Below are 27,915 nucleotides of genomic sequence, written 5' to 3' on the forward strand. Positions count from 1 at the left end.
GCATGTTTGTTCTGTGTAATTTCTCACTGTGGTTGTTCATTGCTCAGAGAATAGGGTGAGCATATACTCTCTTCTGGACCTGCAAGGAGTATGACCCTATGAGCGCCTACCCTGAGGATTCAGTAGCCTTAGGTATTTGTTTTGCTTTTTCTTTTCTTTCTTTCTTTTTTTTTTTTTCTCTTTTTTTTTTTTTTTTTTGAGACAGAGTCTTACTGTGTCACCCAGGCTGGAGTGCAGTGGCACGATCATGGCTCACTGAAGCTTGATAGCCCCAGGCTCAGGTGATCCTCCCACCTCAGCCTCCCAAGTAGCTGGGACTACAGGCATATGCCACCACCACGCCTGGCTAACTTTTTATTTTTTGTAGAAATGAGATCTCACTGTGTTGTCCAGGCTGGTATCAAATTCCTGGGCTCAAGTGATCCACCCACCTCAGCCACCCAAAGTGCTGGGATTACAGGCATGAGCCACTGCACCTGGCCACTTTTTCTTTTTCTTTTCTTTTCTTTTTTTTTTTGAGATGGAGTTTTGCTCTTGTCACCCAGGCTGAAGTGCAATGGTGAGATCTTGGCTCACTGCAATTTCTGCCTCCCAGGTTCAAGTGATTCTCCTGCCTCAGCCTCCCAAGTAGCTGGGATTACAGGCATGCGCCACCTTGTCTGGCTAATTTTTGTATTTTTAGTAGAGATGAGATTTCGCCATGTTGGTCAGGCTGGTCTCAAACTCTTGACTTCAGGTGATCCATCCGCCTTGGCCTCCCAAAGTGCTGGGATCAGGTGTGAGCCACCGCAGCCGGTCACCGGCCACTTTTTCTAATCTGAGGTTTATTTCCTATGAGAGAGAAGAGAGAGATGAAACTGAGGATAGTTCTGCTTTCACTTTGTCAACAGTGAATGAATTAATGAATGAAAGGCAAATTAACAAACTTTCAGCGACTTCACTAATAGCTAATCCTCTTTATGAAATAGAGCTCAAATTATTTTAGCTTTTTGTTCTAAAAAGAAAAGAGATTTATACTCATTATAAAATGTGGTAGAAGATGGAGTTCCAAAATTTTACTTTCACATTTCAAATAGTGGCTCCGTAGGGTCAAGCCTTCCAGAAAACCTTTTAACGTGGCCTTTTTTAAAAGGCAATATTAGCCATTTCCTACTAAACCCACTGTGTTTCTATTAATTCAGACTGGCACAGGATCAATCAAGATCAGAGAACACAAGAGTGATGCAGTTGAAGGAAATCTATGGGCAGAATACACTGACTCACACTGGTAACCCCAGCACTTTGGGAGGCCCAGATGGTAGGATCGCTTGAGCTCAGGAGTTCAAGACCAGCTTGGCAACATAAGGAGACCCTGTCTCTAAAGAAAAGTTTTTAAATTAGTCCGACGTGGTAGTGTATGTCTGTAGTACCAGCTAGTCGGGAGGCTGAGGTGGGAGGCTCGCTTGAGCCTGGGAGGCGGAGGCTGCAGTGAACCGGGATTATGCCACTGTACTTCATCCTGGGGACAGAGCAAAACCCTGTCACAAAGAAACATAAAAAAATTGCTTTAGAAAGCCTTTGACTATGTTTTGCTTTGTTTTGTTTTGTATTTTGGAGACAGGGTCTCACTTTGTTGCCCAAGCTGGAGTACAATGGTGTAATCATGACTCACTGCAGCCTCAACTGCCTGGACTCAAGCGATTCCCCCACCTCAGTCTCTTGAATAGGTGAGACCACAGACCTGTACCACCACGCCTAATTTTTTTATTATTTGTAGAGATGAGGGCTTGCTATGTTACCCAGGCTGGTCTTGAACTCCTGGCCTCAAGTGATCCTCCTGCCTCGACCTCCCCAAGTGCTGGGATTCCAGGCATGAGCCATTGCACCCAGCCAGTTTTTTGTATTTTAATAAAATTGCCAGTAAGCATACATTTCTTGAGCACTTTTTACTTGCCCAATACAATACTTGGGGCGGGGGCAGGGACAGGGTGGGGGAATGTAATGGTGCAGGAAATATGAAACATTAACTGTAGCAGTGAGGAAAAGGAAATGACATCTCATGAAAAATCAGTACAATTAAGTGCTAAACCACTTTTAACTACAAAAGTTTCAACAGGAGAGAAATTAGAATGTTAAAAAGGATAATAAAGCCATAAGGGCCGGGTGTGGTGGCCTGCATCTGTCATCTCAACACTTTGGGAGATGTGGGAGGATCGCTGGAGCCCCAGAGGTCAAGGCTGCAGTGAGTCAAGATTGCACCACTGCACTCCAGCCTGGGCCACAGAGGGAGACCCTCTCTCCAAAGTAAATAAATAAATAAAGCCATAAGTAAAATATTTTAGTTTTCATCTTTCATTGTGGAAATTTCAAATGGACACAAAAGTAGAGCTCTTGTTTCATCCTTCACCCACTCTTTATCCTGAAATATTTCAAAGCTCATCCAAGTCTTAAAGACAAAGCTGCATTCTGGCGGCTGAGAGGAAGTGGGGGTGAGGGTTCCTCTGGTGGCGCCTCCACCCCCCAACACAGGCTGCAGGCTGATAGGAAGCTCCTTCATGGAAAGTTGATCTGCTTAAAGACAGGAAGGCAGCAATATCTTAGTGAGTCCAGTTCTTACGCAACTTCTCAGAAGAATAATGTCAAAATCAGTTTCAAAAAGGCTTTCTCGATGCACAAAGCGACCCTCCAATAGTGCCTTCTCTTGGTGACCACAGAGCTCATTCTTTCAACAAGTCTGCCGTCACCCAGCACAACCCATTGCCACATGGAGCTGAGTGTCCTGGAGGGGGCCTGGAGAGGGTGGAGAGACTCAGCTGCCACCAGTAGGTAACAAAGACCACGGTGTGACCTCAGCGTGGTGGCTCTGTGCAAGGAGAACAAGATCTCCAGTGGAGGAGCCAAGAGGCCGCAGAACTGTGAGACTCATCAACAAGAACATTGGAACCATCATGATTTATCACTGGAGAATGGTGGAAAAGGGTGACAGGCTAGGTGTGGTGGCTCATGCCTATAATCCCAGCACTTTGGGAGGCTAAGGCAGGCAGATCACCTGAGGTCAGGAGTTCGAGACCAGCCTGGCCAACATGGTGAGACCCTGTCTGTACTAAAAATACAAAAATTAGCTGGGTGTCGTGGTGGGCGCCTGTAATCCCAGCTACTCTGGAGGCTGAGGCAGGAGAATTGCGGGAACCCGGGAGGCAGAGGCTGCAGTGAGCCAAGATCGCATCACTGCACTCCAGCCTGGGCAACAGAGCGAGACTCCATCTCAAAAATAAAAATAAAATAAAATAAAATACAATGAAAGGGTGATAGTGAGCTAGGGAATGAAGGAGAGTGACTCCAGAGTCAGCAAATGACCTCACCTGCACAGAGAATAGGGCGGTATGAGCCCAGGACACCAGCAGCCTCAAGGCAGGGGATTTAAGTGGGGAGAAAGCAGGTGGAAAAAGGTGAGTGGGGCCAGGAAGCCGCCTTCACCACCCCCTGCCCGAGCAAGGTGGTCAGGAGGGGTGTGGGGAGGAAAGCAGCCCGTGCTCCGTGGCTGGAGGAGGCACAGTGCCAGGGAGGGCGAGGTGTCCCTCCATGCCTCCTCCAGAAGGGGCCACTGAGCAAGGAGGCTGAGGATGGGAATTCCTGGTGACTGCGGGTTTCCGGTGGAGGAGGGGAGCACCTGGAGGCTTGGCTGCCTGGCTTGGCTAGCATGAACAGAAAACAAGGGTGTGATAAAGGGCAGATGCTCCCAGGAAGACAGTGGACAGTGGAGGCCGGCGGCATGGGTGTAGAGGGCTCAAAGACCTCGAAATGAATTTGTGGGAGGGTGGGGGGAAATTCTGGGGGGTGTGTTAAAACTAACTCCTGGGTTTCTGAGCTAAGTAACTGAGTTGAGAGACAGATAAATGGAAGATTGGAAGTGGAAGAAGTGCAAGAGCCAGGGAGGGGAGGCAATGATTTCCACTTCAGCAGGTGGAGTTTGACATGCCTTTGGGATACTGTATGAGTTTCCCAGGGCTGTGTGTACAAATTACCATTATGGCTTAGAACAAGAAAAATGTATCTTTTTTCTTTCTCTTTTTTTTTTTTGTAGTTGTTGTAGTTGTTGTTGTTGTTGAGACAGGGTCTCACTCTGTTGCCCAGTCAGGAAAGTGGCACAATCACAGCTCACTGCAGCCTCAGTCTCCCAGGCTCAATGTGGATGCATTTAGGGCCAGATATCAGCTGGGGAAAGGACCACACTACTTTAATCTGGAGTTACTCACTGCCAATGTACACCTATCTCTCTCTCTCTTTTCTCTCCTTCCCGCCACCTCATCCCACCCTTCTGACCATGCAGTTAGGGGGACCCCAACTGAGCATGAGCAAAGGGATCAGCAGATGGAAGGTGCTTGGTGTCAGCACTGCAGCTCTGTCAGAAAGACGTGGGAGCGAGTGCTCTTGGCCATAGCTGTGGCTTGCTGTTAGCCTGCCGGGCAGCCATGGTGTGAGTTGCGTCTCTCAGGGAGAGGACACGAGTGGCCAGAATGGACATCACCAATGCTAACCAATGTAAGACCTCAGGAATATTTGGGGCCTTGTTGGTTCTTCCGTCCCTCCCTATCTATCTATGGCTCACATACTCTCTACTTAATGTATGCGTCCAACATTTCTCGTAAGCCACTTGCTTCATTACATATTGTCTCCTGTTTTTCCTATTTTTTTTATTTTTTTTAAGAGATGGAATCTCACTGTGTTACTCAGACTGGAATGAATTACAAAACGGCCATGTACATAATTTTAGGTGGTACACATCCCAGATGCTTCAGGTACAATGATAAGGCAGAGATGATGATAATTAATTTGAAGTGACTTCTTTCTTTCCTTTTTTTTTAGACACAGGGTCTCTAAAAGGAATAGATATGGAATTGTGTCAATAAAACTTTATTTAGAGAAGCAGATGGGGCCGGGCGCGGTGGCTCACGCCTGTAATTCCAGCACTTTGGGAGGCCGAGGCGGGCGGATCACGAGGTCAGGAGATCGAGACCATCCTGCCTAACACGGTGAAACCCCGTCTCTACTAAAAATACAAAAAATTAGCCGGGCGTGGTGGCGGGCGCCTGTAATCCCAGCCACTGGGAGGCTGAGGCAGGAGAATGGCATGAACCCAGGAGGCGGAGCTTGCAGTGAGCCCAGATCGCACCACTGCACTTCTGCCTGGGCAACAGGGCGAGACTCCGTATCAAAAAAAAAAAAAAACAAAAGAGAAGCAGATGGAGATAATTTACCAATCCCTGCTCTATTGTAGCAAACTACGTAAAACAAAATAACAGTAAAATACCATATGTATGGGATTTTGGAATGTGTCACATTCTCTCCCTGAGAGATGCAGTTCACACCATGGCTGCCCAGCAGGCTAACAGCAGGGTCTCACTGTGTTGCCCAGGCTGGAGTGCAGTGGTGCAATCAGAGCTCACTGTAGGCTCAATCTCCCAGGCTGAAGCCATCCTACCACCTCAGTCTCCTGAGTAGCTGGGACTACAGGTGTGTGCCACCACGCCTGGCTGAGTTTCTTTTATTTTGTAAAGCGGAATAAAATACTCTTAAAAATCCAGCAAATACGCATTTCAAAAGCCCATGCATATTTCTTATTTTATTGTTGTTATGTTTTACTTAGTTTGCTACAATACAGTGGGGGTTGGTAAATTATGTCCATCTGTTCCTCCAAATCAAGTTTTATTGACACAATGCCATGCCCATTCCTTTACCTCCTGTCTGTGGACACTTCATGGTTCTTATGGCAGAGATGGGTAATTGCAACAAAGACCAGGTGGCCTGCAAAGTTTGAAGGATTTACCATCTGGCTTATCTTTTAGAGTTTTCTGACTCCTGTAATAAAGAAATGTCCAGTCTGGGCAACATGGTGAAACCCTATCTCTACAAAAAATAGAAAACAATTAGCCGGGCATGGTAGTGTACCTGTAGTCCCAGCCACTGGGGAGGCTGAAGTGGGAGGATCACTTGAGCCTGAGAGTTGGAGGCTGCGGTGAGCCATGACTACTCCACTGCACTCCAGCCCAGACGATAGAGTGAGACCCTGTCTCAAAAATAAAATTAAGTACTGTCACAAGTTTGGGCCAGGTACAGTGGCTCACACCTGTAATCCCAGCATTTTGGTAGGCCAAGGCAGGAGGATCAGTCGAGGCCAGGAGTTCAAGACCAGCCTTGGCAACATGGCCAGTCCCCATCTCTACCAAAAAAAAAAAGCTAGGCATGGTGTTGTGTGCCTATAGTTGTAGCTACTGGGGAGGCTGGGGCAAGAGGATGACTTGAACCCAGGAGTTGCAGTGAGCTGTGATGGTGCCACTGCACTCCAGCCTGGGCAACAGAGCAAGACTCTGTCTCTAAAAAGAAGAAATGTCACAAATTTAAGAACCTCAGGTTATACACACATTACGTTTACTCTAGGTCACTAGATTTTCAAACGAGGACAAAGCAATCACCCCGAGGACTTAGGGGTAAAGGGCTACTGCTCTGAAACCATCAGGCTCTGCTCTGAGGAGTAACTGACCACATTGTGTATGTTAGTGCCGTTGCATGCTCCTGATCCTGACGTGTGTTCTGGTGAGCATCACGAACAATGTCTCCGCAGGGCGCAGTGCAGTGTTGAGGGAAGCCGTGCTGTCTGCCTGCAGGTCAGCTTTAACCGCAGGTCATCCCCCTGAGGTTAATGTGTGTTTCCTATTCTCTACTCAAGACCATTTAAGTGCCTGGGATGCAGTCATTGCAAAATTAGCCAAAGTCTATGGTTAAGGAGGAATTGAGTCCTTTTTGTTAGATACACGAGATTTCACAGTCTTGTATGAAGGTGGGCTCCTAAGCAGATAGTCATCCCAGAGTCATCTCATTTTAATGTGTTAGTATAATGTGCTAAGTATGTAATATGTGTATAGGCATGTCTGTCTGCGTCACCCCAGCCCACCCTGCCACACACACACACACACTTCCTTGAAACCACAGTTGCACTTAGCATCAAATTTGGCCACCTGCGACCTTCCTCAGCCTTCTGAAAAGTGGACTTCAAGAAAAGTGCAGCTTCGGCTGGGCGTGGTGGCTCACGCCTGTAATCCCAGCACTTCGGGAGGCCAAGGCGGGTGGACCACGAGGTCAGGAGTTCAAGACCAGCCTGGCCAACATGGTGAAACCCTGTCTCTACTAAAAATACAAAAATTAGCCAGGCATGGTGGTGGGTGCCTGTAATCCCAGCTACTGGGGAGGCTGAGGCAGGAGAATTGCTTGAACCCGGGAGGTGGAGGTTGCAGTGAGCTGAGATCGTGCCACTGTACTCCAGCCTGGGTGACAGAGCAAGACTCCATCTCAAAAAAAAAGAAAGAAAAGAAAAGTGCAGCTTCAAGAGGGTGGGGTGAGAAGATGCATTGTCTTGTCTGACTAGTTTGCAGACACTCTTGGTGACTGCAAGGGGCATCCCCAGTCCCAGTCTTGTGGCAGTACTCACGGCATCATCTGCCTGGGTTTGATTCTCAACTCCACCAGATGTGTGGCCTTAGACGAGTTCCTTCCCCTCTTCTGGTGCCTCATGCATTAAGAAGGGATAAAACAGAGGAGCCACAGGGGTAGAGGTGAGAATTACAAAAGACGATGCGTATCTGATGCTCCTGGTCCATGGAAGGCAATCATATAATATCACTGAACTTTCCTCTTCTCAGGACACAACCCACCTCTCTTCCCATGCTGAGACTACCTGGCTCACAGAATCATTATCTGCCTGTTGTACAGCTGAAGTTCTACCCTTAGGCACCATTTCTCCATTCATGAATTTCTACTGTTTTCCAGAGGATGGACACAATCCAAGACTCTCATGCTTCATTCAGCCAGATCAATACCAAACAACCAATACGGATCAGGCTGTCTGGGTTCTAAGTCTGTGTTCAAAACCCATTCCTTTCACACCTATAATCCCAGCACTTTGGGAGGCCAAAGTGGGAGGATTGGTTGAGGCCAGGAGTTCCAGACTAGCCTGGGCAACATAGTAAGACCCTGTCTTTACATTTTTTTAAAGTTAGCTGGGCATGGTGGCACATGCCTGTCATCTCTGCTACTTAGGAGGCTAAGATGGGAGGATCGCTTGAGCCCGGGAGGTCAAGGCTGCAGTGAGCCCTGATCACACCACTGCACTCCAACTTGGGCAACAGAGTGAGACCTTGTCTCAAAAAAAACACAAAACAAACTATTAAAAAAATTCCTTATGTGGAATATTTGCAGAGCTGCCAAATTCCCCCGGGAGGAGAAGAAGGGGTTCAATTCCAAACTCTAAGCCACCGCAACAAGTTTTACTTTCTCAAAGTTTTGTAATCAACCCTAAGCATTTTTGGCCATTCCACAAGGTCAAACCAAGCACATTTAATTCTGGATGGGGAGGGCAGCAGACGCTACCTGGAGTCACCCCAGGATGGACTCCTCCTTCCATCCATTAAAGATTTTCTTCACTCTCAGCTGCCAGTCCTTGCCCCTCTTTGTAGGAAGACATGCTCAGGTGGCAGGAACTCACTCAGGGATCCTGAGGAGCCAGCCAACCCTGGGAGTTGAAGTGTCCACCCCCAGGGGCAGCCTGGACTGGCTGACTGGCAGAAGTGGGACAGGAACACTGCAGCCCCCTGGCCCCACCAGGCGGCCCTGAGAGTGGCTGTGGTGGACTCTCTCTTGCTGACTGTGAGGAACCACCCAGCCTTGTTGTGAGCTGCCCTGCGGGGAGGCCCATGTGACAAGGAACTACACGGCCTTGGAGACAGCCCACAAGGAACTGAATCCTGCCAGGAAACACAGAAGCTGGCATGCTAGTGGGATTTCTGTCTTTTGACTTTAGTAGGAGATAGGATATTCAAGAACATCTATACATTTGGGACATCATTTCAAATTGGAATGGATTTACTGACTTTTTTTTGCTATAAGAGATGCAAATGGGAGGTATGGGAAGGGGTCTCGCCATGTTGCCAAGGCTGGTCTCGAACTCCTGGCCTCAAGTGCTCATTCCACCTCAGCCTCCCAAGTCACTGAGATTAGAGGTGTGAGCCATTGCATCTGGCTGGGTCTGCTGGCTTTTGATTGAACAAACCATTTTCATCATTCATGATCTTAAAAGCACAAATAAAACTTTTTTTCTAAGTTCAATTTGGCTGTCAATGAAGTGTGTATAATTTTTCTAAAATTCTTTATTATTATTATGAGACTGGGTCTCATTCTGTCGCCCCAGGCTGGAGTGAAGTGGTGCGACCTCGGCTCACTGCAGCTTCAACTTCCCTGGCTACAGCGATCCTCCCACCTTAGCCTCCCAAGTAGTTGGGACCACAGGCGTGCACCACCATGCTTTTGCATTTTTGGTAGAAACGGGGTTTTGCCATGTTTCCCAGGCTGGTCTTGAACTCCGGAGCTCAAGTGACCCACCCGCCTCGGCCTCCCAAAGTGCTGAGATTATAGGTGTGAACCACCGTGCCAGGGCAATTTTTCTAAAATTCAATGAAGAGTCAATTTTGTTTGTAGACCTGACAAAAAGTATATGTGTGTGCGTGTGTGTGTGCGTGTGTGTGTGCATGTACTTTCAAAGCCACTCCAAAGAGAGCAGATTTATATAAAAGTGTTTGCTTTTAATGGGCCTCAGGCGTTTGTTAGCTGAACTCAAGTACATAGCTAAGCATCAGGTCTCAAAATCATTACATTCCTTTTTTGGAAAAGGTTTTTCTCCTTTTGAGCTGAAAAGTCCAAATGTCACCATATAGGATAAGGTGAACTGAACTGAAACTCTGACATTCTCATGAAGAAATGTAGACACATGTCTTTAGGAAGGCAAATGTGAGCACGATTCTCACCATGAAGGAGTGTAGAATTATGTATGCTTTCTTGCACATCAGAAAAAGCATGAAATGTGAATTTACATGTAAAATACCGCACTTGACGTTAATTTAAATAAACATTGAACTATCTTTAATAGTCTGTACTCGTCCATTTTTTGTGGCTCTGTTGTGGTAGTCATTGAACATTTAAAATAATAGCATCAACCACTCATACCACAATCAGCTTTTCATATCTGTCTTGTTTCCTTTTCTTTCTACTTGCTATTTATTCCATCACAAATGCCAGTTTCAACTCTGAGCTATATGAAAATTGTTGCTTTTGGCATATTTACTCCATCAGACTGTTATCAATATCATTTTTTTTTTTTTGAGATAAGATCTTGCTCTGTTACCCAGGCTGGAGTGCAGTGACACTATCAGGGCTCACTGCAGCCTCAACCCTCAAGGCTCAAGCAATCCTCCCACCTCAGCCCCCAACAGCAGCTGGGACCACAGGTGCATGCCACCACACCTGGCTAATTTTTTTGAATTTTAGTAGAGATGAGGTTTCACTATGTTGCCCAAGGCTGGTCTTGAACTCCTGAGCTCAAGCGATCCTCCCACCTCAGCCTCCCAAAGGCGTAAGCCACTGAGCCCAGTTCAATAGTTCTTTTCGAAATAGACGTGTTCCGCCAAATTTAATTGTGAATTGGTAATCGAATCACTGTGAAGCAAACCCTGTTTTACCTTCCATTTTCACTTATTCTCACAGTTAACAACTGACTAGTTGACTTTCATGGAGAAAGCATTTAAAATGGAGTGTGATGAGTTAGGAGCTTAGCCATGGATAGGTCTATGGGAGGGCAATGTGCTACCCACTTGAGTAAGAGCTTCTCCTGGGAGTTTATCACAATACTGGCTTCCTATTTTATCAGACCAGGATGGAAACGCTCCTTTAAGTTTCAACAGGAGAAAATTGTCAGGACATTCTATTTTTCAACACAAATCTGTGTTTGCCTCTCTCAGTCCTTATCTGTTGTCTTCCTGTTCCCTTTACTCTCTTTTCCTCCCTGCATCCTGACTCTATCCCAGGTTAGTCCCAAACACATCAGAATCCAAGGGGAAGAACGTTGCTCACCATTCTCCAACTAATGATTCCCTCCTTGACTCATCCACTGTATTGAGAATGCTCCAGCCAGGCGCAGTGGCTCATGCCTGTAATCCCAGCACTTTGGGAGGCCAAGGTGGGTGGATCATCTGTGATCAGGAGTTCAAGACCAGCCTGGCTAACATAGTGAAACCCCATCTCTACTAAAAATACCAAAGTTAGCCAGGGGTGGTGGCACGCATCTGTAATCCCAGCTGAGGCAGGAAAATCGCTTGAACCCAGGAGGCGGAGGTTGCAGTGAGCCAAGATCACGCCACCGCACTCCAGCCTGAGCAGCAGAGCGAGACTCCAAAAAAAAAAAAAAAAAGAGAGAGAGAGAGGAGAGAGAATGCTCCATGGCTTAGTTGGATGCTAATCAATTTTACTGCATCTATTTTGAACCAAGTCCTCCACAAATTCAAATATGGCCTGGGAGTTTTCTTTGCTTTTCAGGATAAGATACAAGCTCTAGGGTCTTGGCACTCAAAGTAGGAGCCATGGGCCAGCAGCAGCTACGTCTCCTTGGAGACTGTAAGAAATGCAGAGTCTTGGGTCCCACCCCAGAAACCCTGAATCAGGATCTACCTTTCCACAAGATCTGCACGCGAATGCACAGTGAAGTGGAACTCATACCATGCTCACACCTGCTGCCACTTCACGTCTCCCTATTTAAGAAAATGTACAATTTGGGCTGGGTAAGATGACTCAGGCCTGTAATCTCAGCACTCTGGGAGGCCAAGGTGAAAGGATGGCTTGAGACCAGGAACTTGAGACCAGCCTGGGCAACACAGCAAGACCTCATTTCTACAGTTTTTTTTTTTAAATTAGCCAGACATGATGGTGTATGCCTATGGTCCCAGCTACTCAGGAGGCTGAGGCAGGAGGACCGCACTACCACACCCAGCTAGTTTTTGTATTTTCAGTAGAGACGGGATTTCTTTATGTTGGCCAAGCTGGTCTCGAACTCCTGACCTCAGGCAATCTGCCCGCCTTGGCCTCCCCAAGTGCTGGGATCACAGGCATAAGCCACCGCACCTGGCCTGTTTTCTTCTTCATTAAGGTTTGGTGACACTACCTTATTTATTGGACACAGAATCTATACCATTGTTCAATCAACTTGTGTATGTACTCATAAACTCCCGTTGAATTGCACTTAAATGAAAGGCAGAGATGCTGTTGGTCATCTGGTGGACCCAAAAGAGGGCTGTGGCTGGAGCAGCTGAAATCCTTTCTCAGGAAAAGCAGCTGAGCACAGAGTTTAAGGCACACTGTGTGCCTATAAGGACTCTAGGAGTGAGCACAAAAGCAAGGTGAGGCAAGGAAGGAAGAAAGCAAATTAAGAGCAGTGTCATTTATGAACTGGCCACAAGATTCCCAAGAAACCCAGCTGGTTACACAGGAACATATGAAACCACTCCTCAGAAACCTCGCTAGGAAGGAAGGGTGAGCAATACATCTGCCAGTGACTTCCTGCTTCCTTTCTCTCATTGGAATAAGTTTGTCTGTCCCACTAAGTGTTAATCCTCCTCCATTTCTGGGTTCTTGCCCAGCCTTTCGAGCAGCTGCTAGATAAGCCAGAGCCTCAGGTGGTAGACTTACAGGAACTGCAGCCTATGGCCCTTTGCCTGTTTTGTAAATAAAGTTTTATTGGCACCCAGCCATACCCATGGACTTACGTATTGTCTGGTCGGTTTTCTTTCTTTCTCTGTCTCTCTCTTTCTTTCTTTCTTTTTCCTGTTCTTGCTCTGTTGCCCGGGCTGGAGTGTAGTGGTGCGATCACAGCTCACTGTAGTCTTGACCTCCCGGGCTCAGGTTTAAGTCATCCTCTCACCTCAGCCTTCCGAGTAGCTGGGATGACAAGCGGGCCCCACCAAGCAAGCTATTTTTTATTTTATTTTATTTTATTTTTAGAAGGAATCTCCCTCTGTCACCCAGGCTGGAGAGCAGTGGTGTGATCTCAGCTCACTGCAACCTCTGCCTCCTGGGTTCAAGCGATTCTCCTTCCTCAGCCTCCTGAGTAGCAGGGACTACAGGAGCCTGCCGCCACACCCAGCTAATTTTTGTATTTTCAGTAGAGACGGGGTTTCACCATGTTGGTCAGGCTGGTCTTGAACTCCTGACCTCAGGTGATCTGCCCGCCTTGGCCTCCCAAAGTCCTAGGATTACAGGTGTGAGCCACCGCACCTGGCTTTTTTTGTGGAGGCGGGGGAGGGTGGGGACAGGGTCTCCCTATGTTGCCCCAGGCTGGTCTTGAATTCCTGGGCTCAAACAATGCTCCCACCTTGGCCTCCCAAAGTACTGGGATTACAGACATAAGCCACGGCACCTGGCCACGTATTAGCTATGTCAATTTAAGTATCAGTAAAACTCACTTGGAAGGCTCATTCTGAATATTAAATGAGACAATGAATGTAATATTCAAAGCACAGTGCCTGCCTACACTCTGTAAATTATTATATTATTTAAAAATTATTTATTAGGCCGGGCGCAGTGACTCATGCCTGCAATCCCCACACTTTGGGAAGCTGAGGCGGGCAGATCACCTGAGGTCAGGAGTTCGAGACCAGCCTGGACAACTTGGTAAAACCCCGTCTGTACTCTAAATACAAAAATTAGCCGAGTGTGGTGGCAGGCGCCTGTAATCCCAGCTACTTGGGAGGCTGTGGCAGGAGAATCGCTTGAACCCGGGAAGCAGAGGTTGCAGTGAGCTGAGATCGCACCACTGCACTCTAGCCTGGATGATATAGTGAGACTCCATTTCAATAAATAAATAAATAAATCTTATTTATTGTTTAAATTCAAATTATTGTGAATGGCGGTCTCCTTACTTAGGCCGTTTCTGCCATCCATCTGCCCCCAGCCACCTCCTCTACTGGATTCTAAGGGATATCTGAGTCTCACCATAAACCCCATCCTTTTGGTTGAGACATCTCGATGCCAGGGGGCTCACCACGAAAAATAAACTGCCTGGGAGAGAAACCCAGGAACCGTCTTCCAGCAGTTGATCAAGTACATCTGATCAAGTGGGAATGGTGCGTAAATGGTGGATTGTGGAATGAGAGAAAGTCAAGATGATGGAGCATTTCCAGGGAATAGATGCCCCAGGCAGCCCAGACTGTGAAAATGGAGAGCGAATTCAGGTGTTAAACTGGGAAGGAGGGAAAAAAGGAGGAAGGGTTCATGTAAAAACAGATGTACCTTCATGTACTCAAAGACCGATTGTTTCTGCAAACATACCTCAAAGTTCATATTCAGCACTGCCATCCCTGGATCTCCCGTATCTGCGAAACTTCCAGATGTTTCTGCCTCCCAAGTGCATGCGTGTATATTTGCTTCACTTTTCTCAGATTTGTAGTTGTACTGTTTCATGAAAAGGTTTGTCAGGCCGGACATGGTGGCTCATGCCTGTAATCCCAGCACTTTGAGAGGCCAAAGCGGGTGGATCACTTGAGGCCAGGAGTTCGAGACCAGCCTGACCAACATGACGAAACCCCATTTCTACTAAAAGGACAAAAAATTAGCCGGGTGTGATGGCATGTTCCTGTGGTCCCAGCTACTTGGGAGGCTGAGGCATGAGAATGGCTTGAACCTGGGAGGTAGAGGTTGCAGTGAGCTGAGATCATGCCACTGCACTCCAGCCTGGGCAATGGAGCAAGACTCTGTCTCAAAGAAAAAAAAAAAAAGTTTGTCATCTCAGTTCACCGAAGCTGGAGTGCAGTGATGCAATCACGGCTCACTGCAACCTCAAACTCCTGGGCTCAAGTGATCCTTCCACCTCATCCTCCCCAGTAGCTGCAACTACAGGTGCACAGCAGCATGCTCTGTTAATTTGGATTTTTGTAGAGATGGGATCTCACTATGTTGCCAAGGATGGTCTCAAACTCCTGGGCTCAAGTGATCCTCCTGCCTCAGCCTCCCTAAGTGCTGAGATTACAGGTGTGAGCTACTGGGCCCAGCCTCTCATACCAATTTCTAGTTTCCTCTCACTTTGATGACAGGGTTTTAAATTTAGTCTTACACCCATGCTTCTGCACCTTTACTCTGAGGCTCGTCTTTACCATTGTCATCTGTGCCACGGGCCTAGGAATCTGCATTCATATCCATTTTCTCACTGATGAGATTCTGACTACTGACCTTGAGTAGTGGGCACCAGAGTCAGCCACAGCCCCCTGGAGAGTGCTCCCAGGTTATCACGTAGGAAGCAGAGAGGTGGAGTGTGTTTTCTGGGGCATGAAATAGAGATTCAAATTCAGGGACCCGTTTGCCTGGCCCACTGGCCGTCAGCCTTCAGGCAAATGTACAGACACTCTTAACTTTTATCTTTTAAAGCACTTTCCATTACACTAACCTCCAGAAGCAACTCTGCTTACCAAGGCAGAAGGAAAGAGAGCCATTGTCCAAATTAGATATTAGAATTCAAGCTTTTAAACATTAATGCTTGGGGAGTAGTTCTATGGTGCTTCCCACTGTTTTTACAATGGAGTGTGTAATCCAGCAGAGCTGTTAAGCTTTCTGAAGATGTCAGTCTGTTCTGACTTCTAGGAAGGCAGCTGTGGAATGAACAGGCTGCGTTTATAGACATGCCAGATCTGAACTCTTTTGAAGTGGTGGAGTTTGCAGCCCATTGTTGTTAAATAAGGCTCCGCTTCCTGTCTGGCAGTAGAGCCTCCCGCCTGCCTTCTGTGGGGTCCCAAGGGAAGGCCAGTCCTGCTGTCCCTAGAGGAAGACGACACAGATCATGCCTTCCTTAAAACTGCAAAGCTGGTGGGGAAATTCAGCTGGGCTGCTGGGGTGGGAGGCCAAGTGAGGAGAGTCCATGAACACAATGGGGACACCTGCGCTTTGGTTGCTTGAAAAAAACCCAGAGAGGGGCCCATTTTACCAGGAGAGAGGAGGAAGGGCTTCTCTTGTGTGGTCACAAAGAGCCAATGAGGTTTGTTGAAGATGATACATATGATGAAGCTGGATTTGTTTTCTTTCTTTTTTTTTTTAAATAAAGGCTATAATCTAGAAAGAGCACTTCTATTTTCAACCTTGAAGAACTTAAAAAAAAAATCTCACAGTATGCTTATTGTAATAATTAACACTGATATTATTTTGAAACTTACATGTGTAGAATAAAGCAAGATTTTCAATGTATGAGAAAACATATAGAAAAATTAACACAACTAAGAAAAATCCAAATAAATAGAACTGAAAGTTAAGGTGCAAAATGTGTCTGTGTGTACTTATGCTGAGTACTTTTCCCTTTTTTTTAATGTTTTTAAATTTTAAATTTAATTTTATGTGTGTGTGTGTGTGTCAGATAGGGTTTCACTCCATTGCTCAGGCTGGAGTGCAGTGGTGTAATCTCCGCTCACTGCAACCTCCACTTCTCGGGCTCAAGTGATCCTCCCATCTCAACCTCCCCAGAAGCTAGGGCTACAAGCACGCCCCACCACGCCCAGCTAAGTTATGTTTTGCTTGGTTTTTTGAGACAAGGTCTGGCTCTATCGCTCAGGCTGGAGTGCAGTTGGCACTATCTTGGCGCACAGTAACCTCCACCTCCTGTGCTCAAGGGATCCTTCCGCCTCAGGCTGCCGAGTAGCTTGGATCACAGGCCTGGGCCACCACACTGGGCTAATTTTTGTATTTTTAGTAGAGGCAGGGTTTTGCCATGTTGCCCACTCTGGTCTCCAACTCTTGAGCTCAAGCGATCTGCCCACCTCAGCCTCCCAAAGTGCTGGGATTACAGGCGTGAGCTACTGTTCTTTCTTTAACACTGATCTGGTTGTTTCATTCATTAATTGTAAATGAAAATCCTGCCTCTGTGGGGTTATTTCCATGAATGAGAGAGGCCATAAAAAAAGCACTATTTGGACAACCGTCTCGACTTAGGAGAAATGCAGTTATAGGGATCAGTCACAGTTTATGAACATGTTCTGGCACCTTAAAGGCATCAAAATCAGGATGTCAGAGTCCCAAATAGGAAAGATCTAGTCCACGAGGCCTGTTTCTCTAGAAGACCAGTAAAGATGGCAGGTTTGGCGCTCTAGGTGCCAGAGAAACCACCAGGAAGGCTTGGTAAATGGGGAGAAAGGTAACCTTCCCAACTTTTCGGCTTCTCCTTCCACTTCCCTCCTCCTCCTCCCTCATCCTCTCCTCTCAGCCCTCCCTCTCTCTGTCCTCCTCCTCCGCCCACCCAAGCATCACCTCGTGAGGCCTTGTGGCGTTAGCCCAGTGCGCCCGGCCCCCACCGAGCCTGGCTCTACTGCAGGCGCTGGGGGTTGGGGTGGGGGAGAGGCCCAGGGCACATGATGCCGCCCCCAGCCCGCCCAGCACATGACCCAGGCAGGCCGGCGGGGTCCTGGCACACCCGAGCCGCGTCAGTGAGCACAGCCCATGGCCTCCCCGCGCCTAGGGACCTTCTGCTGCCCCACACGGGATGCGGCCACGCAACTCGTGCTGAGCTTCCAGCCGCGGGCCTTCCACGCGCTCTGCCTGGGCAGCGGCGCGCTCCGCTTGGCGCTGGGCCTTCTGCAGCTGCTGCCCGGCCGCCGGCCCGCGGGCCCCGGGTCCCCCGCGACGTCCCCACCGGCCTCGGTCCGCATCCTGCGCGCTGCCACTGCCTGCGACCTTCTAGGCTGCCTGGGTAAGGGCGCGCGCGGCCCGCGGGTTGGAACCTGATCTGTGCCTGGGTGAGGGCGCGTGGCCCGCAGGTTGAGACCCGACTGGTACCCGGATAAGGGCGCACGGCCTGTGGATTTGGACCTGTTCCGTGGTGGAGTGAGGACAAGAGGCCCGCAGGTTGGAACCTGGCCGGTGCAGGACTGAGGGCGCGTAGCCGGCTGGTTGGGACCTCCTCGGTCCCTGGCTGAGGGCTTGAGGCCCGCGGGTTGGGACCTGATCGGTGTCCGGGTGAGGGCGCACGGCCCGCGGGTTGAGACCTGCTCAGTGCTGGGGTGAGGGCGTGAGGCCCTTGGGCTGGGACCTGCTCAGTCCCCGGGTGAGGGTGCGTGGCCCGCAGGTTGAGACCGGATCGATGCCCGGGTGAGGGCGCATGGCCCGCAGGTTGGAACTTGATCCATGTCCGAGTGAGGACCCACAGCCCGCGGGTTGGAACTTGATCGGTGCCTGGGTAATGGCACACGGCTCGCGGGTTGGGCCGGGAGCACACTTGAACCACAGAGAAAAGAGAAAGCGGAGGGGGTTCCCTAGGGACCTGAGGGGACGACTAGGATTTTTTGTTTGTTTGTTTGAGACGGAGTCTTGCTCTTTCGCCCAGACTGAAGTGCAGTGGCACAATCTCTGCTCACTGCAACCCCCGCCTCCCGGGTTCAAGCGATTCTCCTGCCTTAGCCTCCCAAGTAGTTGGGATTACGGGCACAGGCCACCACGCAAGACTAATTTCTGTATTTTTAGTAGAGACAGAGTTTCACCATGTTGGCCAAGCTGCTCTCGAACTCTTGACCTCAGGTAATCCGCCCGCCTCGGCCTCCCAAAGTGCTGGGATTACAGGCGTAAGCCACTGCGCCGGGCCGACTAGGTAGTTTTGCAAACAGATGGTTGGTAAAATTCCCATCCAAGGGACGATGAGTTTTAAAAATCCGTTTATTGTGTTTGTTACAGGGAAAACTTCAGATGGCGCAGTTAAGCAAAACCCAGACCAGAAAAGATTTCCTCGGTTTTGCCCAACTGCACCAGGGAGAGACTAACAATTAACTCTCTCTCTCTCTCTCTCTCTCTCTCTCGCTGTGGGTATGTGTGTGTGTGTGTGTGCGCGCGTGCATGTGCGTGTGTGAATTCTTTTCTATTGTGCACTATATATTCTCTCAAGTATTTTGTAAGCTGAAATCCCTTCCCTATCCAGGCTTTTTAGGTATGATTTTTACACCACAGGTGCACAAACTGCAGCCCTCAGACCAAATCCTGCCCGTTTTCTAGGGCCCACGAGTTAAGAATGGTTTTACATCCTACTTTTCTTTAAATTAATAATTTTTTTGAGACAGGGTCTCACCCTCTTGCCCAGGCTGAGTGCAGTGTCATGATCACAGCTCACTGCAGCCTCAACCTCCTGGGTTCAAGCGATCCTTCCACCTCAGCTACCCGACTAGCTGGGACTACAGCCACAGGCCACCATGGTAGGGTAAATATATATACACATATATTTATATATGTATATTTAGAGATGGGGTCTCACTATGTTGCCCAGGCTGGTCTCCAACTCCTGGGCTTAATTAAGAGATCACCACCCTTGGCATCATAAAGTGTTAGGATTACAGGCGTGAGCCACCTCACCCAGCCCTAAAATGTTTTTAAAAATCGAAATTAGAAAATATTTCCTGGCATGTGACTATTACTGAAATGTAAATGTTAATGTCTACAAATAAAGTTTGATGGGAATGCAGCTATGTTGTTCATGTGCATTTGTGAATTATCCATGGCTGCCTTTACCCTACAAGGGCAGTGTGAATATTGGACAGAGAAAGTATGGCTCCCAAAGCCAAAAATATTACAGAATGAGTTTGCCAACATCTGCTTTAAACTATTATGTGACACTTTATACAGACCTCTAAGCTATATTTGGCCATTCTGTTTAGCTTTTTTATTTTGGAACATTTCCACCATGCATAAATGCAGTCTATAACAGAAACACTTACAGTGAATCCCTATATGTGGGATTCGTGGGGTACAGGTACCCGGCTCATCTGCTCCCTTCTTCACCCTCCTCACTAGATTACTAGATTAATCTGAAGATTAATTAGTGCGTGCTTAATTAATTAGTGAGTGCTTCACTCACTAGATTAATGTGAAGCAAATCTCAGGCTCCATCATCCTGCCCATTCAGATCTCAGAGAGAGCTCTAAAACTTAATAATTTTAAACATTTGCAACCCCAATATCATTATCACTTTATTTTTATTTGAGACAGGGTCTCACTCTGTTGCCCAGGTTGGAGTGTGGTGGCGTGATCATAGCTCACTGCAGCCTTGAACTTCCGGGCTCAAGGCATCCTCCTACCTCAGCCTCCCAGGTAGCTGGGACTACAGGCAAGCATCACCACACTGACTAATTTTTGTATTGTTTTTTCAGAGCTGGAATCTCACCATCTTGCCCAGGCTGGTCAAACTTCTAGGCTCAAGTGATCCTCCTACTTCGGCTTCCTAAATGTGTGGTGGCTCACACCTGTAATCCTAACTATCCTAACTACTCAGGAGGCTGTGCTGGATGGATTGCTTAAACCTGGGAGTTCAAGACTAGCCTGGGCAACATAGCAAGACCCAGGATCTACAAAAAAAAAAAAAAAAAAAAAAAGCCTGTCAATGGTGGCATGCACATGTGGTCCCAGCTACTCAGCAGGCTAAGGCAGGAGGACCACTTGAAACCATGAATTCCAGGCTGTAGTGAGCCGTGATCCAGCTTGGGTGACAGAGCCAAGAAGACCCTGTCTCTAAAAAAGTAAGGTGTACCCAAACATCTTTTGAAGGTTAGTGAATAACACTTGCATATCTGTTAGCCTTTAGAAGGGAAGTGGATGAGGTTGTGAGCAAATAAGCACAAGTCAGGAAAAGGCTGGGTGATCGGGACCCCTTACTGAAAAATAAGAAATTTGAATGCCTGTGGGATAGGGCTTTTATTAAGCTCAAAGGAGTGATAAATGCTGAAAATTCTAAGGCACTGTAGAGAAGAAAGGCATTGTTTTTGTTGGCAGTGGCTTGATAATGAGAAGATGTCTTGAGCTTTTTAGTGTTCACAGTTGTCCTTTAGTAGTGTATTGCATAGTGTGTGTTTAGTGGTATATTACATGGTACGTGTTTAGTAGTATATTACGGAGCGTTTGTTTAGTAGTGTATCACATGGTGTGTGTTGTGTATATGATGTGATTTTAGTGGTGTATTGCATAGTGTGTGTTTAGTGGTGTATAGCATGTATACCAGTAAGCACTACTACATAGCATGTAGCTTGGTGTTGTTTACAGTTCTCCCCTTTATATTACCTAGTGTCCTTTTTTTTTTAGACAGAGTCTCGCTCTGTTGTCCAGGCTGGAGTACAGTGGTACAATCTTGGCTCACTGCAACCTCCGCCTCCCAAGTTCAAGCAATTCTTGTGCCTCAGCCTCCTGAGCAGCTGGAATTATAGGCACCCACCACCATGCCCGGCTAATTTTTGTATTTTTAGTAGAGACGTGGTTTCACCATGTTGGCCAGGCTGGTCTCAAGCTCCTGACCTCAGGTGATCCACCCACCTCAGCCTCCCAAAGTGCTGTGATTACAGGCGTGAGCCCCCGCGCCAGGTTCTTTTTTTCTTTCTTTTTTTTTTTTTTTGGACACAGGGTCTCACTCTATCGCCCAGGATGGAGTACAGTGGTGCAATCTCGACTCACTGCAACCTCCGCCTTCTGGGCTCAAGCGATTCTCCCACCTCAGCCGCCTGAGTAGCTGGGACCACAGGCTCATGCCACCACCCCCAGCTAATTATTGTATTTTTGTAGAGATGGGGTTTCACCAGGCTGGTCTCATCTCCTGGGCTCAAGTGATCCGCTGGCCTTGGCCTCCCAAAGTGCTGGGATTACAGGAGTGAGCCACCATGCCCAGACCCTAGTGTGCTTTTAAACAAAGGATATTGCATTACCTAACAAAGAACCATCATATGTACCACGAGTGTGCATACCGTTTTGAGGATGTTAGACATTTGGGTCTAATAGCAAGAGAAACTCACAAAGAATAAACGTTAAAGGCAAATTATTGAGAACTAATTTGTGAAAATTTTAAATGTAGTGTTTAAAAAAAGAATGAAGGAACTATATATTTGAACTTCTAAATTGAGCTTTTTGAAAATTCTTTTTTATGTGAGGAATAACTAATATAGACACTGAAAATGCAGCCAAGAAATACAGATTGCTAGTCACATATTGCAAGTAAACAAACAGACAAAATAGGGATGAGACTGTGGCCAGCTATGGTTTACGTTAAAGTGCCTGCGTTTGTTTTGCTACCATAAGAGTTATTTTCTGAGTTTCAGGCCAAGTGTAGTGGCTCATGCCTGTAATCCCAACACTTTGGGAGACCAAGGCAGATGGATCACTTGAGGTCAGGAGTTTGAGACCAGCCTGGACAACGTGGTGAAACCCCGTCTCTACTAAAAATACAAAAATTAGCTGGGCATGGTTGCGGGTGCCTGTAATCCCAGCTACTTGGGAGGCTGAGGCAGGAGAATTACTTAAACCCGGGAGGCGGAAGTTGCAGTGAACAGAGATTGTACCACTGTACTCCAGCCTGGTCAACAGAGTCAGACTCCATCTCAAAAAAAAAAAAAAATTGACAAGAATGAAAATAAAAAAAAAAGATAAATAAAAAAATAAAAATAAAAAACGTTATTTTATGAGTTTCAATCTTCTTTTTCTCTCTGCACACACCAATATGTATTTTTTTCTTCTTTCTTTTCCCTCCTTCTTGTCGTTTTCCCTCCCTCTCTCCCTCCTTCCTTCCTTTCCTTCCTTCTTCCTTTCTCTCTTCCTATCTCTATTATGTATCTATCATTTTTCCAAAACAAGAAGTCAGCTTTAGATTTGATTAGGATCAGATACAAAGCATTATCCAATTCTCTCTTAGGTGTTGTGATCCGGTCCACCGTGTGGTTAGGATTCCCAGATTTTGTTGACAGCATCTCAGATGTGAACCGCACGGAAATTTGGCCTGCTGCTTTCTGCGTGGGGAGTGCGGTGAGTCCACCCCCTCTGCATGCCCTCTCCTCCCTACCTATGCTCCTCAAATCGCAGCAGCAGCAAACCCTGGGAGTCTGTTAGAAATGCAGGTTCTCAGGTCCCGCCCCATCCTGCTGATCAGGAACCCAGCTCTCTCTGTGTTTTAACAAAACCCTCCAGGGGGTGCTGCCGCAGACACTCCAGTGTTGCTTCTCCCTCCCCTTCACAAATGCATCCTCTGCTTAAGTGCGGCCACAAGCAAAACCAGCTGCCACAGAAAAAGTTATCAATTCATTGGATGCATTTTGTTTAAATATATACTTAAATATATTAAATAAAACCTATAAGCCGGGCAAGGTAGCCCACACTTGTAATCCCAGCACTTTGGGAGGCCGAAGCAGGTGGATCACTTGAGGCCAGGAGTTCAAGACCAGCCTGGCCAACAGGGTGAAGCCCCATCTCTGCTAAAAATACAAAAATTAGCTGGGTGTGGTGGCGTGTGCCTGTGGTCCTAGCTACTCAGGAGGCTAAGGCAGGAGAATTGCTTGAACCCAGGAGGCGGAGGTTGCAGTGAGCCAAGATCGCGCCACTGCACTCCAGCCTGGGTGACAGAGTGAAACTCCGTCTTCAAAGACAAAAAATAAAATCACATAATTATATATAAAGAAATTATTGAATAAGTAGATAGATATCATATATACACAGACACACATACACATGTATGTTATGCTCCATCCGTCACGGTGGTGCTCAGGTGAGTGATTTGAAGCGCATTCCCTGATGCTGTGTTGACTGCCCTGTGCTGGAGCAGAATTGCCAGTTTCCTCGCTTCCCTGTCCTCGGTGGCTTCCTAACTGCATCTATGAGCCTCTGTCTCAGCCCGCGGTGGCAAGACATCTTGACCTTGTGTCGTTTCTAACACTGGAGTCCCCTTCCTCCATCTTCTCTTTGGAAGGACTGCCTGAGTCACTCCTCCCCGTACTCATTTTTCCTCAGAACAAGAGCTTCTATCGAGTTCAAAGCCCCCTTGAGCCTGCACCCCAGTTTAAATGACATATCTTGGAACTTCATCCTCCCTGCATACAAGTGGGGCAGAAGGCAGAGTTCCTTAGTCAAATCCAAACGCCTACACCCATCCCAGGCCACACCCTCCTTGGTCTCTGGGGCTGTGCCCACTTGTGTCCTGAGAGCTGTCACATGCGGCTTCCTGACGTCAGAGGAAGCCGGTGTCTGCCCTGCTGTCTCAAGGATGGGCTGGGCTTCTTGTACCTGTTTCCAGACATTTTGATGCAGGGCTCTTCCCGATTGCAGATGTGGATCCAGCTGTTGTACAGTGCCTGCTTCTGGTGGCTGTTTTGCTATGCGGTGGATGCTTATCTGGTGATCCGGAGATCGGCAGGACTGAGGTATTCACCGAATAAATGGGATTTCTGCCCTAGTTCTATTTTAGAGGGAAGATTAGAGATGGCACTGAGCATTTAAAAGTAGTTTGCAGTGTTGCAGACACCGTCATTCAGAATCTGTCAACTGGCCCCTCCGCCTAGAAACATCCATGGCAGCTCATTTTCATAAGAGGCCAAAGGCACATTTAAAATATTAGCCAGGCACAGTGGCCTGTGCCTGTAATCCCAGCTACTTGGGAGGTAGGAGGATTGCATGAGGCGAGGAGTTTGAGACCAGCCTGTGAAACTTAGTGAGACTCCATCTCCAAAATAACAAAATAAAATCTTGAGGATTTTAAAAACCTTGAAAGCAATTCAATAAATGAAATATTTGGAACTGGACAAATACTAAAACAGAATTCGCATGTATATAGACAATTTTGCTGTTTATTTTTTATTTTTTAGAGACAGGGTCTCACTTTGACACCCAGGCTGGAGTGCAGTGGTGAGAGTATGGTTCACTGCAGCCTCAACCTCTCAGGCTCAAATGATTCTTCCACCTCAGCCTCCCAAGTTGCTGGGACTATAGACATGTGCCACCAAACCTGGCTAATTTTATTATTTTTGTAGAGATAGGGTCTTGCTATGCAGCCCAGGCTGGTCTCAAACTCCTGGCTTCAAGTGATCCTCCTGCCTCGGCCTCCCAAAGTTCTGGGATTACAGGCATGAGCCACCGCATAAACAATTTATTATATTTAAAGGTTCAAGGGATGTATATATTGACACTTCATGCTAAATCTGGAACCTGAGAATGCTGGGGCTGGAGGTGGCTACTTGGCAGGGAGTTACTCAGTGGTTAGTACCTGGGGCACTGGTGTGTTTGAAATGATGCCCAGTCACTCGTGAGCTGTGTAACTGTTGGCAAGTTGTTTAACTTCTCTGGACTTCTGTTTTCTCAGCTGTGAAATGGTACCCACCACACAAGGTCACTGCGAAGAGTAAATGTGATAATCCGTGTATATGGTTAAGAATAGTCCTGGCATGTTGCAGGCTCTTGATACCTATCAGCTGTTATAGTAGGTGGGATGCACACATGTTGAAGAAACATCCACACATAGAGCTGAACTGACACAGAGAAGCTGGACATGGCATGGCAGGGCTCCAAATCCAGGAAGCATTTGCCCCCACCGAGTTCATGGTCCACTTGATTCAGGTCCCTTTTGGAGGGAACCCTTCCTTGCCGGTTTTTTTGTTCTTGTTTTTGTTTAAATACAGCTTTATAGGCCAGGCACAGTGGCTCACACCTGTAATCCCAGCACTTTGGGAGGCTGAAGCAGGAGGATTGCTTGAGCCCAGGAGTTTTGAGACCAGCCTGGGCAACATAGTGAGACCCCATCTCTACAAAAAATAAAAAAAAGATAGCCAGGCATGGTGGGGTACAACGGTGGTCCCAGCTACTCGGGAGGTTGAGGTGGGAGGATGGCTTGAGCCCAGGAGGTCAAAGCACAGTGAGCCCTGATCGTGTCACCGTACTCCAGCCTGGGCGACAGAGTGTGACCCTATCTCAAAAAACAATGCAAACAAAAAAAAACTCAGCTTTGTAAAGGTCACCTGTTTAAAGCCTAAAATCCAGTGGTTTTTAGTGTATTCACAGAACTGCATAACCATCACCGTCATCGATTTTATACCATTTTAATCATCCCCTCTACATCTCTGTGCTGATTATTAGTCACTCCTCACTACTCCCTCCCCACAGCCCCCAGCAACCACTTATCTACTGTGTCTCTGTGGAGCTGCATGTTCTGGACATTTCATAGCAATGGAATCATATAGTACATGACCTTTCGTGTTTGGGTTTTTAACTCAGTGTAACATCTTCACGGTTTATCTGTGTTGTCATGTATCTGTGCTTCATTCCTGTTATGGTCTGAATATTTCTGTTCCTCCAAAAATTCCTATATTGAAATTCTAACCCCCAAGGTGATAGTATTAGGAGGCGGGGCCTTTGGGAGGTTATTAGGTCGTAAGTGGGATCAGTGCCCCTGTAAAAGGGGCCCCAGAGAGCTCCCTCACCCCTTCTACCATGTGGGGACACAGCAAGAAGGTGCTATCTATGAACCAGGAAGTGGGGCCTCACCAGACACATCTGCCATACCTTCATCTTGGACTCCCAGCTTCCAGAGCTGTGAGCAATAATTGTTTATAAACCACCTCATGTGTGACATTTTGTTATAGCAGCCTAAATGGACTCAAACAATCCCTTTTCATTGCTAAATAGTATTCCAGTGTAAGGCTATACTACATTTTGTTTATCCATTTATTGGTTCATGGACATTTTGTATGCTTCCATTGTTTTGACTACTTCCATTGTTTGGCTACTAGGAATAATGCTGCAATTGACATTTGTATGCAAGTGTTTGTGTGGACGTATGTTTTCATCACATATTCCTGAGTATATATCTAGGTGTGTAATTGCTGAGATATGTGGTAACCTTGTAAGAGTAAGAAACTGTTCAACTGCTTTCCAAGGTGGGTGCACCATTTTACATTCTAGCAGTAATGTGAGGGTTGCAGTTTATCCACATCCTTGTCAACACTTGTTATTATCTGTCTGTTTTAATTTTAGCCATCCTAGCACGTGTGAATTGGTAACTCTTCATGGTTTTTATTTCACTGATGACTAATGATGCTAAACATCTTTTCATGTGCTTATTGGTCATGTATATATCTTCTTAGAGAAATGTCTATTCACCTCTTTTGCCCATTATTTCATTGGGCTATTTGGTTTTTTATTATTGAGTTGTTCTTTATTCTAGATACAAGTAGCATATTACATACATGATTCACAAATAGTTTCTCCCATTGTGTGGTTTGCCTTTAAACCTATTTGATGGTATCTTTCAAAGCACAAAAGTTTTTCATTCTGATGAAGTCCAATTTTTCTATTTCTTTCTTTGATTTCTTATGCTTTTGTCATATCTAAGAAATCATTGCCTAACCCAAGGTCACAAAGATTTAGACCTATGTTTTCTTATGGTTTGAATGCTTAAATTTAGGTCCACTTAGAATTTTTGTGCACAAGTGACTAATGGGTCTATCTTCATTATTTTGCATGTGGATATCCAGTTGTCCCAGTACCACTTATTGAATAAATTTACTTTTAAAGCCAATATCAGTAAATAAAGATCATATGTAGGCTATAGAATATGTTGGGTAATCCCAGTAGATCCCTGCTCTAAAATCATTGACATTCCTTATATAGATCACATCATCAACTTTGGTCTCTCTGGCCTGAAGTTTAGTGCTTACTTCATTTTTATGCTTGTTCCTTCCATCTTTTTATCTTAGCTCCAAAACTTACACAGCTGAACCAAACTGAGATATGCCTGGTTGTGAAAGTTCTCCAGGGAAGATAGTTAAGGTCAGAGCCAGCTAATTAGGTATATCACTGAAGATTCATTTTGGCTACATAAAATATATATAATAATAATGACTTAAACATGGTAGAGATTTCTTTCATGCTAAAGATGTCCAGAGGTAGGCAATCCAGGACGCTTGTGATGGACATCAGGGACCCAGGTTCCTTGGATTTTCCTGTATCACTATCATATTGTGTGACTTCCATCCTCAAAGTGTCATGGCCCAATATAGCTGCTGATGCTCCAGTCATCACACCTACATTCTGGGCATCAGAAAGCTGGAAGAGAACAATGCAATAGAGGCCTGTGTTCCCCTGAGCCAGCTTTAAGTAATGTCCTGGGAGTTTCATACAATGCCAGTTACATATTATTGGCCAGAAGTTAGTTGTGTTTTTTTTTTTTGAGATGGAGTTTCACTCTTAGTTTGTTTTTCTTGAGATGGAGTTTCACTCTTGTTGCCCAGGCTGGTCTCCAACTCCTGGGCTTAA

At 46.7% G+C, this 27,915-nt stretch overlaps 1 protein-coding gene across 1 annotated transcript in view; it reads left to right on the plus strand.

Moving 5' to 3' along the window:
• The first annotated feature begins 17,177 nt into the window (after positions 1–17,177).
• The window catches only part of GPR143 (G protein-coupled receptor 143), a 42,328-nt gene continuing 31,590 nt past the window's right edge, over positions 17,178–27,915 (plus strand). The window contains exons 1-3 of the mRNA XM_011950908.1: positions 17,178–17,575; positions 22,535–22,644; positions 23,938–24,032. Coding sequence (XP_011806298.1) covers positions 17,326–17,575; positions 22,535–22,644; positions 23,938–24,032 — 455 coding nt within the window. The 5' untranslated portion in view covers positions 17,178–17,325. The remainder of the gene's footprint in view (positions 17,576–22,534; positions 22,645–23,937; positions 24,033–27,915) is intronic.

The sequence above is a fragment of the Colobus angolensis genome, unplaced genomic scaffold (assembly GCF_000951035.1).
Source record: "Colobus angolensis palliatus isolate OR3802 unplaced genomic scaffold, Cang.pa_1.0 Scaffold310, whole genome shotgun sequence".
Lineage (NCBI taxonomy): Eukaryota > Metazoa > Chordata > Mammalia > Primates > Cercopithecidae > Colobus > Colobus angolensis.